Source organism: Molothrus aeneus, chromosome 3 (assembly GCF_037042795.1).
Source record: "Molothrus aeneus isolate 106 chromosome 3, BPBGC_Maene_1.0, whole genome shotgun sequence".
NCBI classification, from domain to species: domain Eukaryota; kingdom Metazoa; phylum Chordata; class Aves; order Passeriformes; family Icteridae; genus Molothrus; species Molothrus aeneus.
Genome location: NC_089648.1, coordinates 107,821,283 through 107,836,059, shown reverse-complemented (window position 1 = coordinate 107,836,059; position 14,777 = coordinate 107,821,283). Strand labels below are relative to the sequence as shown.

General features: G+C 41.2%; 2 protein-coding genes across 4 annotated transcripts in view; one reads left to right on the top strand and one right to left on the bottom strand.

The window, feature by feature from the left end:
* The window catches only part of SUPT3H (SPT3 homolog, SAGA and STAGA complex component), a 256,275-nt gene extending 245,459 nt beyond the window's left edge, over positions 1-10,816 (bottom strand). Inside the window, exons 1-2 of one of the 3 annotated variants that reach the window (XM_066547590.1) lie at positions 10,709-10,816; positions 277-371 (exon numbers count right to left, since the gene is read on the bottom strand). In XM_066547590.1, coding sequence (XP_066403687.1) covers positions 277-371 — 95 coding nt within the window. In that variant the 5' untranslated portion in view covers positions 10,709-10,816. Of the gene's footprint in view, positions 1-276; positions 372-10,560; positions 10,579-10,708 lie in introns of those variants that run through there. The other 2 variants (XM_066547591.1, XM_066547592.1) reach the window with 2 other exon arrangements.
* Positions 1-14,777, top strand: part of RUNX2 (RUNX family transcription factor 2) — a 216,668-nt gene that overhangs the window by 29,036 nt on the left and 172,855 nt on the right. The gene's annotated exons all lie outside the window — the stretch shown is intronic.

Below are 14,777 nucleotides of genomic sequence, written 5' to 3'. Positions count from 1 at the left end.
AAGGGCTGAGAAATACAGGACTCTAAAAGACTTCTAAAGCAAATATTAAAAACACATTTCTTTACTCAGCAGCATTTACCCTCCTTTCAATAGAGGATGTGGGTTTTATTTACCCAAGTCATCTCTGAATGTTTTACAAATCAGAAGTAAAACACTAACAGCTCCATCACTAACACCTGCTCTTCTTCCCTCCATCACCCTTACTCACACATTCTAAGACATCAGCTAAAAGATGAATACACAATGCAGATACTGCCAGATAGTTTGAGTACTCACATCATACTCTGCAATTCAAGTGTAAAGCTTGTTGATTTTCTTCCACTGCTTGAAGAGGCAACTGCCGACATCGGGCTGGCCACAGTGCTGCTCATCTGGGTAAACAAAGAAATAACAGCACTTACAATACTTGTATTTCATTTCCAAGAGAGTTTCACACTAGATATTTAAAAGGAAGAAAAGATATTTGGAGTAACATGGAAGGTAAAGGGTCTGTATGCAAAAAAGAAGCCTATGTGAGGCAACAGAAAGCTTGGGTTGATGTTTACTATAACCAAAGTATTGGAAACGTACTGTTTCTAAAATAACGATTTAGAAGTATCCTAAGAAGTACCAATGCTTAAAAGTATTAAGATAAAAACACCACTACCCTGGAATAGATGGTATTCCCAGACATCAGAATCTCTGCTGCCCAATCATCCTCTTATATTCCTGCATATCCTAACCACCAGTAAATCATACCCACACCATCTCCAACAAGGCCAAAGTGATTCTCACAAAAAGCCAGCAAAAACTTTATGAGCACAGAGATCAGAAACTTCCTTTATAATAAACACCTCCTTCACATACACAACTTAAATTCTTAAAACAGAAATGCATTAGAAAGAGTGAGACCCAACCACCATCAGAATACTCACAGCACTGAAGGTACTATTTTTACACAAAGTATTTTACAGCTTTTCTATATAAATATCTCATTCAAGAGCTCCAAGGCAAATCCAGGACAATTTCCCTTATATTCTATTAAGTAATTAATAAATCTACATTTTCCTCTTTAACAATATGCAAGTCAAATTGTAGCAGTGTGTGGCTACAGGGTCTCCACATCAAATGGCTTTGAGCTATTCAATTTGAAAAAATAATTTCATTTACTAAAGGACTGACTAAGCAAAATTTTATTATGGAAAACTCCATTAATATGGACAAGGGAGTCTCATTTTTCCCTTAAAAAATTAATATAAAACTGCATACCGTGTAAGTCCCCTGATAAATAAGATTTATTCTCTCTATATTTCTTAGTCTTCCAGTTTGCTACATACTAGTAACAGCTAAGTTGTACTGCTCATTTCTTGCACTATTAGTAGTAGCAACCATAAAAGCTTTATACTGCTATAGCTTGCTGTCCTGTAAGAGATTCTACCTCTCTTCATTTCAAAATGCAAAGGATAAGATTGTTCTCTAGAATAGAAATCCACTCCACCGCCTCCCTGGGCAGCCCATTCCAATGTTTCCCTGGGCAGCCCATTTCCAACTTCTGTGAAGAAGTTTTTCCCAATATCTGAACCTCCCTTGGCACAATTTGAGGCTGTTTCCTCTCCTCCTATAGCTTTGTACACAAGAGAAAAGCAGAACCCCACCTGGCTGTCTCCTCCTGTCAGGGAGTTGTGCAGAGCCAGAATATCCCCCCGAGCCTCCTTTTCTCCAGGCTGAGCCCCTTTCCCAGCTCCCTCAGCTGCTCCTCCTCAGGCCTGTGCTCCAGAGCCTTCCCCAGCTCCGTTCCCTTCCCTGCACACGCTCCAGCCCCTCAATGTCCTGAACTGAGGGGCCCAGAACTGGGCACAGCCCTGGAGGTGACCCCAGCAGTGCCCAGCACAGGGGACAGTCACTGCCCTGCTCCTGCTGCCACTGCACTGCTGGTATAGCCCAGGTGCCTTTGGCTTTCTTGGCCACCTGGGCACAGCTGGCTCTGGCCCAGCTGCTGTTGACCAGCATCCCCAGGTCCTTTCCCACTGCTGCCCATGGCCTTCCCCAGCCACTCTGCCCCAGTCTGCAGCACTGCACCAGCTCATTGTGACTTAAGTACAGCATCCAGCACTTGAACTTGTTGAACCTCATAAAACTGGCCTTGGTCAATTAATCCAACCCTTCCAGATCCTTTTGTACAGCCTCCCTACCCCACCCAGCTTGGTGTCATAAGTTGAATTTTTTTATTAATGCTTTCATGTAGATTATCAGACTTCAGTTCATCTTCAGGCAGATTCTAATTTAGGTCCCCATCCTGCAAGCACTTACGCACATGTGTAACTTGAATCACAAGTTTACTCCCACTCAAGTCTGATTTTAATCACATGAGTAGTTACACACAAGGCTAAACTGTTGTCAGGATCCTGCCATAATCAGCAGTTACCAGTCATCTAACCTAAACAGTCAAATTAGTGAATTTAAAAAATAAAAAACAAGTAAAAACCCTCTTTAACAAAGAAAGGTGCCAGTATTTATAGGAAAGCTCTATATACCCATCGAAGGGAGTTAGGAGGAAGCTGCTTTTGTACCCACCATAGCAGAAACAGCCTAAAGATTTAGAAATTTATATGTATTTGATTGTCCATAATTTCATTGGGACTGATTAGGATTCATTTTAGTAGCTATATTTTTATAGCCAATACGACAGTACCAGTATTCCTAAATAGAGAATTAACGGTATATTCATTAAAAACTGAATAACATTCAAAGATTTAAGGAAGGGGTTTTTTTTCAAATTTAGAGCTTTTTAAAACTAATTACATCACTTGAAGCAAATAACTATTTTCTTTGAACATCCACGACAGAGATTGTGCTTTCTCCATGAGGTTCTGTTCTGCTACTTTATTAAACATTCTCCCAAAATTCCCAAAAACCATGGGGCCCAATTCCACAGCTGCCTCCTCACAGCGCACGACCTGTGATTCATGCATGTCCTATTCTAGAGCAAATCCTTTCTTATGGATTGAACTTGTCCTCCAAGTGGACAAGAACAGTTCAATTAAAAAAATTTGAAGACTTTACATCTCAGTGGTTTGAGAGCTGAAAGCTTATCAGCTACTGCTTCACTACAAACTTGGGTCCTCCTATTGCAACCAAACGATTTAACTTTCAAATCAAGCAGGTGTACAGCATTTTCTTGACATAAAAAACCAACAGCTTGTCAGGCTTCATCAGACCCTTTGCAATAATTACTTCCACAGCCCACATTTTGTTTGATGGTTGAGATAATTAACTTCTTTACACATCAAAGTCCCATCCTCCGTATGTTCTATTTCCTTTCTTCCGGACATTAAAAAAAAAATAAAATAAAAGATAATTCAAAAGCAGAAGCACTCTCAAATAAATTTTCTTCAGTAAGTACAGCTATCATGGAACTGAAAAGCCTACAGTGATCTTCAATGGGTCGATATACTGTATTTGTTTTAGCTCCAAACTGAAATGCAGCTGCTTGCCATATTCTATAAAATGAATTCAGATGTTCAGATTAAGTCACAGATTATTTCAATGTGCTGCATTTTAATCATGAACTCTAGCAAGAAGATAACTTCTGATTAACACTATTTGGACTGGTAATTTTGAGTTCCTATCCAAGTAGGTTCAGCTTTTATAAATACTTTTCTCCTAAGTAAAACATTGCAACCAAATGTATAGTAAAATACACACATTCAAAGGTATATATAAACACTAACATAAATGTTTAAAAGCATCTACTGTAATCTCTATGTCTTTTACATTGAAGAGTCATAACAGAAAACACTTGTTCTATATGAATCAGCAGAACAAAAGTTATCAGTTGAGGGAAACAAATTTTAAGTCATTTCTCATCAGGTTTAGGCCCATCCCTCTCACCACAGTAAGATACCTGGGTAGATTTCTGTTTCATAACCCTCCTTCAAATTCATATCTACTCTGAAATTACCAAGCAATATTAACTTACACTAAATTTTCTACAATCAGTAAGTGATCTGTATAACCCATGTATTTACTCAAGATCCAGCTCAGAGACATAAAAATTGGAATTCCAGTGCTCCTAAAAGATCATGTAAGGGTTATACATTTAGACAATATCTTATACTATATTAACATGTAAATGCATATATAAAAACCCCCTGCCATGTATAGGGACACCTTCCTTCAAACCAGGTCGCTGAGGGCCCCATCCAAGCTGGCCTTGAACACTTCCAGAGATAGGGCTGAAACCACTCTTCTGTTCCCGTGCCTCACCACCCTCACAACAAAGAACTTCTCTTTTTCTAATCTTAACCTCCCTGTTTCAGCTTCAAGCCATTCCCCCTTGTCCCATCACTGCACACCCTTTCCAGCTCTCTTGGAGCCCCTTTAGGTACTGGAAGGTGCTGTGAGGTCTCCCCTTCTCCAGGATGAACAACAGAGGCTCAGTCAAGGCTTTTAAGACACTACTCAGACACCTTCACCAATCCCCACTGCTGAAATGCCACGTGAAGATCAAGGAGAAAGATGCACCCAGACAGTCACTACAGAACAGTCCTCTAACAGACAGTCTGAAGCTGATCTAAACTCACTCAGGAAGAGCAAAAGTTAATAGTAATACAGTTTTCACTTCACCACAAGGAAAAAAAAAACCTAAGTTTGCACTGGGTCAGTTTAAAACAAATGTGAATTTGTGGATTCTCTTTGATGTCTGTTTATAGGCTAAAGAAGGTGCAGGATTACAAAAAAATAGCATCCCTGCAAAAATTTTTACGCTGAGGAACACAGAGTAGAAGTTACCATTACAACGATTTAATTCATCGAGCATACTTCTAACATGGTTATCATATCAGTCTTTCCATAAATACATTTTTACATATAACCCAAAACCATGCAAAAATTTAAAGACTGACAAATTTTCATTTCTATAAATTCCAACAAAACAGGAAGGAAAGAAAAACCAATATAACTATGAATTAACACAAAATCAAAATTAATGCCTTTGTTTCCACACCTTCTACTTCAGAGTAATTAGATTAACTAGTCTCTTACTGAGTATTTCATGGCCTCACCAGCTGACAAGAGGGTATAGGATAAGAGTCTTCTAGGACTGGAGATGTAAGAACTTAATTAACTACAGGAAAAACAGATTTTTGTTACTGCTCTTCTTTTAAAAAACAAAAACATACCATAACCCTGCTGAACACATGCAAGACTGGCTGAATGTATGCTCAATACTCTTATAAAAAAATAAGAGAAAGTTAAAAAAAACACCCAATACCCCATAACCAAATGCAAGAGCACATACACTGTTTGGCTTGTCACCCTCTCTCCCAGTAGCACAAATTAACTGAAAATTAAAACACCAAGTGTGAAGTCCTTAAGTACTCCTGAGCTGTTCAAGCAGGCTGGAACTAGAAACACTCTAAAGGGTCTCAGATAAGCACAGTGTATGTGTGATCTAGGATTAACAAAATAATGACTGCTTGTATACAATGAAATTACTTTATCGTCCTCTAACCTGTTCAGGTCAAAACTACCAGCTTTATGGGCAACAAATCAGAAATGTTTTTGCTTACAGGAAATAGGATGAATAACTTTCATATTCTTTAAGCACAGCATCTTAAGAAGCCAAGCAGATAAAGACACAAACTTCCAGGGAACAGTCAGGCCAAATACAGGATTAGAAGCAATCTGTGGGCAGGCAGGGACACATCTGCACCAGGTCTGCACACAAGAATATTGTTCAAAGCTCGGGCTGCAATCTCAGCTTTCTTTCATTTTTAATTAATTAACAAAGTACCACAAAGCAGAATGCATGCACTATTCATTCTAAGGATAACACATTACATCTGCTGCTGCTGCTTCCATTTATTACTTATAGACCAGATTCTTAGGGTAGTTTTATTTTAAACTGAATACCAGAAAGAAAAATTCATCTTATAGCTTGTCAATGCATAGCCCAGCTTTCACCACCCAGACAAATAAGCATCTCATCTTTAACCATGACACTCTCTTGGAACAGAACATGCTTGGAAAGCCCACACGAATACAAGGAATACAACTGAACATAATTTCCCCTGTCCATTTAAAAGGCAATTTAATCATTCATTCCCATGTAGAAGTTAGAGAAGAAACATGCATGGCTGATAGCAACAGGTAAAACAAATCTTCTCATACATGTAGGCATAGATTTTCATCCAAAGAATAACACATCCTGATGATTTTATCTTTAGAACTGTCCTGTTCAACATCCCTTAAGATAAAACAATCCTTCCTGGTGTCCTTGTGCATTACTTTTACTGAAGACCTTACACAAAAGTAGTGAACAAGCACAACTTTCTCATTGACTTAGCAAGGAAAGAAAAGTCGCGAAAGCAACCTCAGATTAAAATAAAACCTTCTGACTCCACTGTGTGCAACAACTGCTGTGTTTTACTCAAAATGACTCTGCATGTCCTCGTACTTGAAGCTACTATTTGTCCATGCCCATGTTAGACATGACAGTTACTTAAAGCTTCTTCTGAACCAGACCACAGAATGGTCCGGACTGCTGAAAGAATACTAATACACAGATGTGACTGTTTTATTTGAGACTGGGAAATACAGAGAAGAATTTTACACGAGAGCTCTGCCCTCCCATCTGGAGGTGTTTACAAACACTTCTCAGAGTTTCCAACTCCAGTCTCATCAGAGCTCTGTCCTTCTCCAGAAGTGATACATGTGTTTTTAACAAGGAAGCAGGCAAAATGAATCCAATAAATACACCCACCTCCCTCTGAACTGAATGTGCACACTTTTTTGCACAGCTTTGTGCCACACTGGCAGTTAAGAGCACTGCAAATTAGGCACAAATGACTTTTTCCTTCCTTCCTAAAAATGCTTTAAGAAAACAGTGTAAAGACCAAACAACCTGAAGCTAACAGCCAAGTTCTCACAATTTCCAGAATCTGGCTCCTATAAGCCTACATTTATTTCAACTTACAGTTGTTTTTTCTTAATACACTGGTATTACAAACCTTCTATATGAATGACTTAATAATTGTATAGAGATACAATTCAGTGGTCATGACCTCCCCATGGGAACCACTGGCAATTTTCAGTGAAGCAAACACAAGGTGTGCTCACAGGTCTGGTGATAATAAAAAGCTTCCAGCTCATCAAGGACTTGCATACTTGATTTCGGCATGTAAGGATGAACAAGACCCAATTATGACTTGCTCAGTATTTTGCTTCTTCTGACAAGTAAAACATTCCTGTATTGATATGCAGAGGTCGGGTTAGCCCCACCAATATGGTTTACTGCTCTTTGGCCAGCAAGCACCTCCTTCAGTTAGCATGGGTCCCCATCTGTCTTTAGTTCCATTTAAAGTAAATTAAAATTTAAGAGTTTACTAACAGAGGTGGATTTTCTGTGAAGCATAACCAAGCTATCATTAGCTTTAAACTGTATTTTTCTTGGTATAATTTTGTATAAACCTTCACCTCCTTTTAAAATGGCATCTCCCCAACCTATCACACTGATTACATCAACCCTTCTCCTCTCATATCACCCTGAGCTGTGTTTGATTCACCATGTGATATACAATTAAAATCATTTCATAATATAGGTCCACCCTGACCTTAATTGAACATTCTAGCATATCAGAAATATGATCAAGTTATGGCATTAACATATGTATCTAAAATTCCTCATCAAGAATGAGCAGCCAAATCTATAGCTAAGATTATAAAAAAATATATTCCAATTCTTATTGTAGGGCTGTTCTTGTTGCAGAAATCAGTGCTTGCCACTATAAATTCTCTGGAGGAGAAAACATCTACTTCCACTGTTGTTCATCTATTCAACATCTAATTCAAGTAAAACTACAGGAAAAACAGCCATGGCTTTAATTTAAGGTCAAAACATGAAAATTAGATCCTTAGAAGGTGGTCTAAAAACATGTCAGTAACATTCAGGCCACCCAACCCCCTTCAGAGATCTTACAGTCACATGTGATATCCAGTAAGTTCCTGCTAAAATGCATTCTTGTTTACTCAAAAAAAAAACCATTAAGCCCAGTACTGAGGTATACCTGGGAGAAATGAGAAGAATTATCAATAGAGCTTTTCATTGTTAAGTGCTTTTAAAAACCATATGCTTGAATGACATTTCAAGTAAAAAAAGCCTACATTTCAGGAAAAGTCTATTGGAAATCACATCTTCCAAACAAGCTCTTGGCCCCTTTTATCCATTACTGCTACTTCTGTGATGGCTTAAGGAGCTGTGTGAACGCGAAACTTTGCAGCTGACTCTGTGAAAGTCTGATTTTAATCAAACATGATACTTCAAACATATGCAAAATACAGGGCTAGAGAAAAGCCAAAGATTATTTATAAATAGAAATTTGATGTGATAGCTTGCAAAAGAACACTTAATAAGATTACTTAAAATTAATAATGACTCCACATAGCACTACAAATGCCAAGTACCTGAAACACAGATGGCAGATCAAATCAATACCATTTTCAGTACCTTTGACAGGCAGATTTTTTTGATCAGCTCCAGATAAGCTTGTAACTGAGTCACCACTGCATGGTTCCATGAGAACATAGGCCTAACTAATTTCCTTTTCTTTACATGCTTGTCTATCTACACATTTGGGTATTTCACAACTGCAACAAGAGCATTAACTCAGTTATTTTCTACGGTATAATTAGGCTGCCTGGGTTTGGCCTCCTGCCTTAGAACACCCTTGCAGTGAGTGATGACCTAGAAAGACACCGTCTAGCTGGTCTCACTGCTCGAGGGCAACACAGCAGAGCAGCACCAACGACCTGAACAATGCTGCTCTACGCTGTTGTATGTAGGCAATTCTTAAAACGCTTGTAGCCTGCTAAATTACAGTTTGCTTACGCTGACAAGTTACTAATTGACTAATCAACTCTCAAACAGCTCCGTTCTGTGCTACCCAGAACTGAGCCCAGGAGAGTAATTCAGCTGGTTATGACAGTCAAGAGGCTCTAAAGGCACAGAATCCTGTGAAACCTTAAGAGATGTCTTCAAATCCATAGATTTGAAAATCATAAGTTAACTGCCACTAAAGGATTTCTTGTTTACTTCTCAGAGACACAACTTTGAGCTTTTCCTCCTGCAGCTTCAGTATATTCTGGTTAGACCTCAAGCTTTTCTTCATGATCATCATAACTAAGAACCTCTTTATCTAACTGAAAACTAAGTTTTTTCCACAAGCAGAGATAGGGCTTTCAAAACCACTTAATTTTATCCCGTTACAGTTGGAAATGCTACTTCTGGCCATCAACATTTGCACCTACAGAGCAACAACACACAGGATAAAAAGGAACCAAACTAAAACCAAATATGATTTGTGTATTAGTAACATGCAAATAGGAGCCTGTGTAAAGTCCATCAAAGTTAACAAAAGGACCGACACTGCCTTCCACACCACTTGGATCTGGCCAACAGTGAAGAAAGATGTGCAAAGAGGGAGAGACGGTGGCTGCACTGCATCCTGCCAAGTAAGCACTGCTGCCTTAAGCCAAAGGGAAAGCAAGGCCTGTACCAAGAAAGAGATTGATGTGGGAGTTACATAAAACACTTCAAAAGAAAATTTTAGCGAAACACCAACACGGCTGCAAACCTTGAAACAGATTCACTAGTAGGAAATCAAGTGTCTCATAATAAATCACTAACACTAATGCCATACAGCAAACTTGCACTGTCTGCAACATCAGGTTCCTGCTCCTATTCCACAAACACAGTCATATATATTTTGCATGTATATGGGCTTTGCAGTCATCGACTGCAAATCATCCATTTGTGTAATTTCTAAGAACTTAGAAGAAGTTGATCAGTAAACAGGAAGTATAAAAATATTCTAAAGTGGAAAAATCACTCACAGCTAACACGGAGAAATATTCTTCTGGACTGTCAAACCTAGGCTTTTAAAATTCACCAGTAATTTCTGTAAGGACTAATACTTTCTATAAGGAACACTATATGAGAACATGAGAACATTCTGGCATATCAGGAATACCATTAAGCTATGGCAGCAACGTATGCACCCAAAATTTCTCATCAAGAATGAGCAGCCAAATGCATAGGACTGCAAAGAAGGAGTATCACAGGCTTCCAGTTAGGGAATCACCACACCTGTTCAGGCAAAATAAACAAAATCCATTTCCTCCAGCTGAAATTTATAAACTAGTCACATTTCACAAGATCAGAGTGATACGAAGAAATTAACAACACCCAGCAGTACACGGTGTACTGCAGGCCACACTGCCACATAAATTTTAAAGAGTATTTTAAAAAATTATATTAAAAAAAAAAGTCCTAGGAACGCCTCCTAGATAAGTTGCAAGGCGACAAAACGAACAGGACGGGGCAGGGTCCAAGGTAACACTGAAGGCCACCAGCAAACGCCGCGCCCCCGGGCCCCCCGCGCCCCCGCCCCGCAGGTACCGCGGGCAGGAACCGCCCCGTCAATGCTCCTGAAGGCCCCAACAACGAGCAGCCTCGCTAAGTTAATTAATAGCAACACACTCTCTAATTGCGTGCTCTCTCTGGTGACTCACTCAAAGGCTCACCCCTGGGGATGGATGGATGGATAGATGAGGAGGCTGAGATGTGCAGGGGAGGAAGGATGGAAGGAAGGTGGGAGCAGCTTGTGGTGCCCGGTCCCCCCACCCCGTGTGCGGAAAGCCGAGAGGGGAAAGCGAGGGGCAGGCACTGAACCTCGGTCCTTCCCCTCCACGCGCTGCCTGGACCGAGGCGAGAAACCAGGGGGACGGAAAAGCGGCGACGGCTTCGCGCTGTTCCCCCCGCCCGCCACCACCAGCACCGCCGCCACGGCCGCTGAGGGAGGGGGGGTAAAATGGCGCCGCCCGCGCCGGGGAGGAGCCGGTTCCGCCACAGCGGCCGCCCCGCAGATGGAGGCGGGGGCGGTGGTGCTTCCCAGGGCGCGGGGAGGAGCCGGGGCGAGGCGGGGCTGCCGCCGCTTCCTCCCGCCGCCGGCTCCGCCGCCGCCGTCGTGCCCTTCGGCCCGCCGCTCGCCAGGGATTAGTGTTGGTGCGTGTGAACATCTCAAAGGCGGCTGCCAGGAAGATGGTGCCAGGCTCTTTACAGTGGTGCCCAGCGACAGGACGAGGAGAAGTGGCTATAAAATGAAACACAAGTTTCACCTAGACATGAGTAAGAACTTATTTACGTTGAGGGTGACAGAGCACTGGAGCGGGCTGCCCGGGGATTTTGTGGATTGCCCCTCTCTGGAGACATTCCAAACCCAGTTGGACGCGTTCGTATGTCACTTGCTCCAAGTGATCCTGCCTTGGCAGGGGAGTTGGGCTGGATGGTCTCCATAGGTCCCTTCCAACCCTAACAATTTTGTGGTCCTGTGAATAACACATTTAGTTAGGTTGGAAAAGACCTCTGAGGCTGTCAAGTCCAACCTATGCACCAATCACCACCTTGTGAGCCAGGCCATTTCCCTCAGGGCCACATCCAGTCTTCCCTTAAACACCTCCAGGGATGGTGTTGCATGTGCTGCCTGATAGGCCATGACCACCTTTTCCTTCCCCTTCAGCACCAGGCATTGCTGGGGGGCAGCAGGAAGGGGGTTCAGGGCTGGTGTGAGTCCAAAAAGCCAGGGGATTTTTGGGAGAGACAGCTGTGGGTGTACAGAGGTGTCTGGTCTCAGCACAGGTGCCAGCACACCCTCGTCTCTGCAGCCACATCCTTGTACAGGTGTTCAAAAATAGCAGCGCAAACAACAGCGACCTGTGCTCGTCTTTACCCTTGGAAACAGCAATGGATCCTGCTACAGCAATATCCAGTTGTACTATTTCAGCCATGACATTAATAGCTCAAAGCTGAGCCAGGGAGATTTAGGCTGGACATTAGGAAGCATCCCTTTACTGAGTGGGTGGTCAGACTGGAACAGGCTTATGGAGAGTTGGTTGATGGTCTGCTTCTCTCAGTGTATAAGAGGCATTGAGACAATATCATTATCTTTATCTTTGGGTCAGTCCTGACTTGGTCAGGCAGTCAGACTGGATGATTGTTCCAGTTGAAATATTCTGTTCTTTGCTGTGCTGATTTAGTGCATTGGTGTGGTTACATACCCATGTTTTCCTCTTGATTCCTGGCAATGGTGGCTTTCCTTTTCCTATATCTTGCCAGCTCAACAGGTTGATGGGGAAGGGCATGACTAGGTGAGCTGGAGCATTAACCCACCATTCCTTTCTTCCTTTCAACCTCTTCTTCCTTGGACACCTCCTAATAGTAGGTTTCTGTGAGTTTAGTTTGGTCATTCTGCTCGTCATATGCAGGTTTGTAGGGAGACAGGCTGATGTGTGCCATGGTATAAAGTAGAACTAATAAATGGGATCAACAGAGGTAAATGGAGTAATTATTAGTGCTTTGAAAAAAAATTTTATTTTTCTCAAAAGTTTGTGCTGTGTTTAACTTCAAAAGTTACGCTCTTTTACTTTGCCCTCCTTAGTCCTTTTTTAATTCAAATTCCTGCCTGCACAACAAGAAGTATATCATTTTACTAGGATTCATTCTAAGAAACTGACAGCTTAGAGACTTTGTAATTTTATGTAAATCTCAGCATTTTCCTTCTTTGGGGGTCTGGATAAGAAAAGGAGGAAGAAGAAAGCTCTGGCAACCACTGCAGTGATCTTAACACTCTAGGGACCATCTGAATTCCAGTTTAGTAGAAAGTAATCTTATTTTCTTTTTCTCTTAGCTGACTTCTGCTGCCCTTACTTTTTTTTTTTTTTTTTTTTTGGCTACCACTCACTCCCCGTCCTTCTTGCTACTTCATATAAACATTCTGTCAGTCCCCTCTGCTTCATCCCTGTTCCCACCTCCCACATCAGCCTCAGAAAGACGAGGTGATTCTGCAACTCGCTGCTGAGTGCTGCCAGCCCCTCTCCCTTCTGCTGCTGCTTACCATTATGGAAGTAAAGCTGATACCAGCCTGAGCACTGACAGCAACAGGGCAAAACACCAAGATATTATCCTGGAGAATGAGAGGCCTCACTCTGCTGATTCTTGCCTGCACAGCAAAGTTTTAAGTCGTTGCTGTGAGGAGGATGGCCTGAACAGTTCCTTCCTGTTATACATTTTAAAATATCTGGGCAACCCCAGCCAAAGAGGGATTATCAATAAGCATTTTCCTGGCAAAAAGGAGAATCAGAACATTCTGTCATGTTATGAAAAGTACTGCAGAAAAACTCGAGGCAACTCGAGTTTTTAGCCAAATTCTGTGATTTGTCAGAACCTTACATTAAACTGAGGGAGGCAAGGCAGCATATTACTGACATTTCTATGCATATCTTTATATATCTCAGAATTGATAGGACTGAATAATATAAGAACATAGAAAAAACAGATAAATTACTATGCCAGTTCCATATGGTAATTTTAATACAGGAATTTCTGGGATAATATGGTTGAGCATGTCCAGTGTGAGCTGCATAACTTCCAGGAGCTTGGATAGAGGCAGTGTGACTTGGTGAGGTGCCTGAAAAAGCACTGACAGAAACATTTCCTGACAAATTGTGTTGCTGTGCAGAACCCTTTTGCCTGCACAGCAGGTTACCTGTTCACAAGGGATTGAAGCTCCTGCCCAATGATGAGCTGGGCTGATGAGAGAACATTCCCCCTGTTGCCACTTCTATAGGTAATAACTTCTGGCAGAATAATTGAACAAGACAGATACCTACTGGCTAGGAATACAAGAAAATCTGCTAGAAGACAGGAGGAAAGAGCACTGAGGTGTCCCTTCTAGTACTGTGCCTTTGTCTAGCTGGTAAAAGTGCAGAGGCTGTTCTCCGCTCAAGTCTGAATTCTTACAATACTTGCAAAGAGGGAAAAAAAACAAGATCACGTTTTTGTTTTGTATTACATAGAACCGAAAAAGGGCACATACAAAATTGTTTCCCCCTTCTCAGGTCACCTTTCAGATCATGAGGTCATTATGAACTGTCTCAGCACTTTCACAAACTGGAGTCTGCTCAACCCATAATGCTTACAAAGTTTCACTTTGAATAGGCCTGATTTTCTCTGTCATTTGTTTTCACTTTTTATTTCTCTGCAGAACATAAAAAGTCAGAAAAAGATTTTATTTTCCCCCTACATAGCATATAATTTACATCAATCATCCCAGAAGGTCAGTACCACTGGGGTGTCATTTAAATACAATGAATATAAAGTAATGAAGCTCTTGCTGGAGTGGATGGCCACAATTCTCAGGGAGAGAGAGAGTTTCCAAAGCATGTGGAGAAAACACAACGGGAGACCGAGTGAATTCATCACACCACAAAAATGTCTCCATCCTGTCGACAAAGTCATTAAAGGAAAATGAACCATTGTTACTCTAGACGCTTGCATTCCTTCAGCATAATAACCTCAGTATAGAAGCATTGGGGCAAAGAGAATTTGCACACACAGGAGAAAAAAAAATTCAATCTGTTAAAAAAAAAATAAAATTTCCAGATTATGTAATGAAAGAAATCCTCCATGCTCCAAAGAGGAGACGGAGCCTCTGCTGAAGCCACAACTAATAAGGAACCTTATGCAGTGGTACAGGGCGGTTTCTTTTCCTCCTGCCAACAAGTCAAAGTAAATGCCAACCCAGACAATTTTTTTTTCAGATAACCCACAAATTGTGTTCTCCTTCAATTACATGAATGTTTCTACCCTTTGCTGATCCATAGCCATCCTGGTTTTTAAGATCTCTTGTTGAGATTTCTCCAGTACCATTTCCCTTTTCATATTCATTTACTTCCAATATTTT